General features: G+C 46.0%; 1 protein-coding gene across 1 annotated transcript in view; it reads left to right on the top strand.

Moving 5' to 3' along the window:
- Window positions 1-3,420, top strand: part of LGR6 (leucine rich repeat containing G protein-coupled receptor 6) — a 174,030-nt gene that overhangs the window by 139,510 nt on the left and 31,100 nt on the right. The window contains 2 exon segments of the mRNA XM_031061749.1: window positions 112-180; window positions 1,888-1,959. Coding sequence (XP_030917609.1) covers window positions 112-180; window positions 1,888-1,959 — 141 coding nt within the window.

Raw genomic sequence — 3,420 nt, 5'->3', positions numbered from 1 at the left:
TCAGCATGATAGGAAAAACCTGTCTCCCATGTTAAGGACCAAGTTTCCAGCTTCAAAGCTCGAGTCCCTACAGAAATGTAAATTAATGCTTTTCCCTTCTCTGTCTTTCAGGGATCTGAACTACAACGAGCTGCTGGAATTCCCCGGGGCTATCAGGACACTGGGCCGACTGCAGGAGCTGTGAGATTTTCCTTTTATTCCTTTTCAAACCCACTCCCTGTGGGAGAGTGACCAATAAAGCATCGGGTGTGCTCTGACTTGAGGAGAGCACTCAGTCCAAGCCTTTTTTCTCCTTCCCAGTCCTATCCACTGCATCAAAGTTTAACCCCTCGATTTCCATCAGCCCTGCCCAGCTCCCCATCAGCCTCCACACCTCAGAGGGAAGCAGGAGTCTCTGCTAGCCTTGGAGCAGGTTCCTCCTACTGCTCCTCACTCTCCTGTGGCATCTCAGGGGCTCAAATTCCATCTGTTCTCTGGCTGCTTCTGATGTCCATTCCCCAGCTTGGGACCACAACCTGGACTTAACCTTGTTATTGTGAGGCCACAGTTTCTGCAGGCACTGTGCCACCTCCTCTAATGCAAAGAAACTTAGGATAAATTTATAGGATATCTCCCTTAGGATAAATTTATAATAGGGAATTACCAGTTTATGACCATTTTAGTGGATAGCTCTCCTTCCTCTGACTGGTCAGCCTGGGAGACACTAAAAACAAGAAACCATGCCAGTTATCACCCACAAAGGAAGAAGCCCCAGGGTGGGGTGAGTTGATGTGGATCCACAGTTCCTGTGCCACACTGGTGCCAGGGGGTGGGACAAAAGCAGCTGCTCTCATGTTTCTGGGAGCCTTGGAGTAAAAATCTGACACTACTTTTTTCTTTACTGGAAGAATTCTCATGAGATTTCTCTGTTCAGCCCAAATACCATCATTATTCTCACCTTCAAAATGAGAATAAGATCCTTAATACCCTCCAAGATGGCTTTTGAAATGCCTTCACTAAAGAAAAGGCAAATTCCAAACAGTCATCAGCTAATCACCTGCTCAGACTCTTCTGGGATAAGCAACTTGGGCATCACCCAGAGCTTGGTCTAAGTCCTGGACACAGGAGCCTGTGACTGCCTTTGCTGTACAGGAGGTCAGACTGTGGCCACAGAGCTCTCTTCTGCTGAGAAAGTTTGCTGATAGGAATTTTCACAAAATTCACGGAATCACTGGGTTGGAAGAGACTTTAAAAATCATCTAGTCCAACCCAGCCCCAACACCTCACCTAAACCCTGGCACCCAATGCCACATCCAGGCTTTGTTAAATACATCCAGGGATGGGGACTCCACCACCTCCCCAGGCAGCCATTCCAGAACTTTATCACCCTTTCCATGAAAAACTTTTTCCTGATATCCAACCTAAATTTCCCTTGGTGCAGCTTGAGACTGCGTCCTCTGGTTCTGTCAGTTGGTTCTCAAGCTTAACCAAAACTATCCCAGCTGGAACTGCAAATCCTTTAAAGTCACTTGGGCTGATAATTCCTGGCACACTCTGATTGGCAGCTGTGGGGCTGTTATGAAAACCACCCACAAAAATTGTAGTTCCTGGTGAATAGAAAATGTTGTATTTGCTTGTTTCTGTTTCCTGACCTATAAAGTGTTAAAGCTGAAGTCCTTGTACCCTCAGTGGGATTGGTGGAGTCACATATGGAACACCCACAGAGTAAATGCAGCAGATTTTGTCCTGCCAAACCACAGACCTCGTTCATCTGCTGGGATGATGCTGCACCTGGGAAGGAGCCTATATCTCCTATTTGATTAATATTTTGAAGGCTCTCTGACTTTAAAAGTGTCGAGAAAAGAAGGTTAATTTAATTAATATCAAGATACTTGTTTCTCCCAACAGTGGTTTTCACAACAACAACATCAAAGCTATTCCGGAGAATGCATTCGTTGGGAATCCCCTCCTCCAAACAATGTAAGAAAATTAAATAATGTTTCCTACATCTTTACATTGCCCAGAAAGGAGCATTTCCTGCTGTCTTTAGTTGGGATTTCTGACAAATGACAACAATCTGATATTTGCTATCCATGTGCCAAAGTAGGCTGAAATTGCTGCTTCTGGGCTCCTTCTCAGAACTGCTGTGGGTTCTCCTTTCAGAGGACAGTGTTGCCTCTGAACACAACCTCAGGAGAGCTGGTGAGAGAGAGGAGATGGCCATGGGAGTGAGGGGATGATTCTCTTCCCCACAGGAAGACAAGAGATCAGTCCCAAGCTCAGGATCTTTGAGGCCCTTGGGTGCTGTGGGATGTGAAATCTGGGAATCCTCACAGGATGAGGATTTCCCTGCAGCTGATGTTTGCTGATAGCAAGGAAGGAACAAAACACAGGTGGTCTGCATGGAAACCACCTAAGCCTTGGCTGACATCTGCTGCTGTTTATTCCTTGTGCTCAGAAAAGCTGCTGGCCAGCTACAGCAGCAGCCACACATGTCAGAGAGCTGGGACTGCAGATCCCCATGTGTCTGCCCAGACCTGGGACACAAAGCTCTGCAGATAAACACACCCAGCTGTCAGGTCACTTCTGCTCTGACCCAGGCACAGTGAGGGATTTTTGGATACTTCTCTGAACCACACAGATATTGAAAATCGTGTGACAAAAGCTCTGCTTGTCCAAACTGGATATAAATTATAGAAATATCAATATCTGGAAAGCCATGGTGACACTGGGTGAAACCATTCAGTGCTCCAGCCAGAACCACCAGCCTCATCCCCATCTGCTTGGGCAGCATCCACAGGGTGATGATAGGGGCCAATACTCCCAGAATGTTCATCTCCCCATTGCATCTGCCCATCTAAAGTCTTCCACAGTTGTGACCGTGTTCACAGGGGTCTTAGGATGAGGGAAGAGATGAGGATCTGACTCCATGTTTCAGAAGGCTTGATTTATTATTTTATTATATATATTATCTTAAAACTATACTAAAAGAATAGAAGAAAGGGTTTCATCAGAAGGCTAGCTAAGAATAGAAAAGGAAAGAATGGTAACAAAAGCTTGTGGCTTGGACAAAGAGTCCGAGACAGCTGGACTGTGATTGGCCATTAATTAGAAACAACCACATGAGACCAATCACAGATGCACCTGTTGCATTCCACAGCAGCAGATAACCATTGTTGACATTTTGTTCCTGAGGTCTCTCAGCTTCTCAGGAGGAAAAATCCTAAGGAAAGGATTTTTCATAAAATGTGTCTGTGACACAAAGTTAGTGGGGAGGAAGTGCTTCTTGTAGGAGGTGACTCAACTCCTCCCACGTCTCACTGGGTCCTAGAAGAGCTCACTGCACTGACTGTGACAAGTGGGAAAGGTGCTGGTGCTGTGTGTGACACCACAGGAGATGACACCACTGCAAGGTGTTTTTCAGTAAGACTGAAGAAAGGT

Source organism: Geospiza fortis, unplaced genomic scaffold, assembly GCF_000277835.1.
Source record: "Geospiza fortis unplaced genomic scaffold, GeoFor_1.0 scaffold26, whole genome shotgun sequence".
NCBI lineage: Eukaryota > Metazoa > Chordata > Aves > Passeriformes > Thraupidae > Geospiza > Geospiza fortis.
Note: the sequence above shows the minus strand (reverse complement) of the source record. Positions and strands in the feature narration are given on the sequence as shown.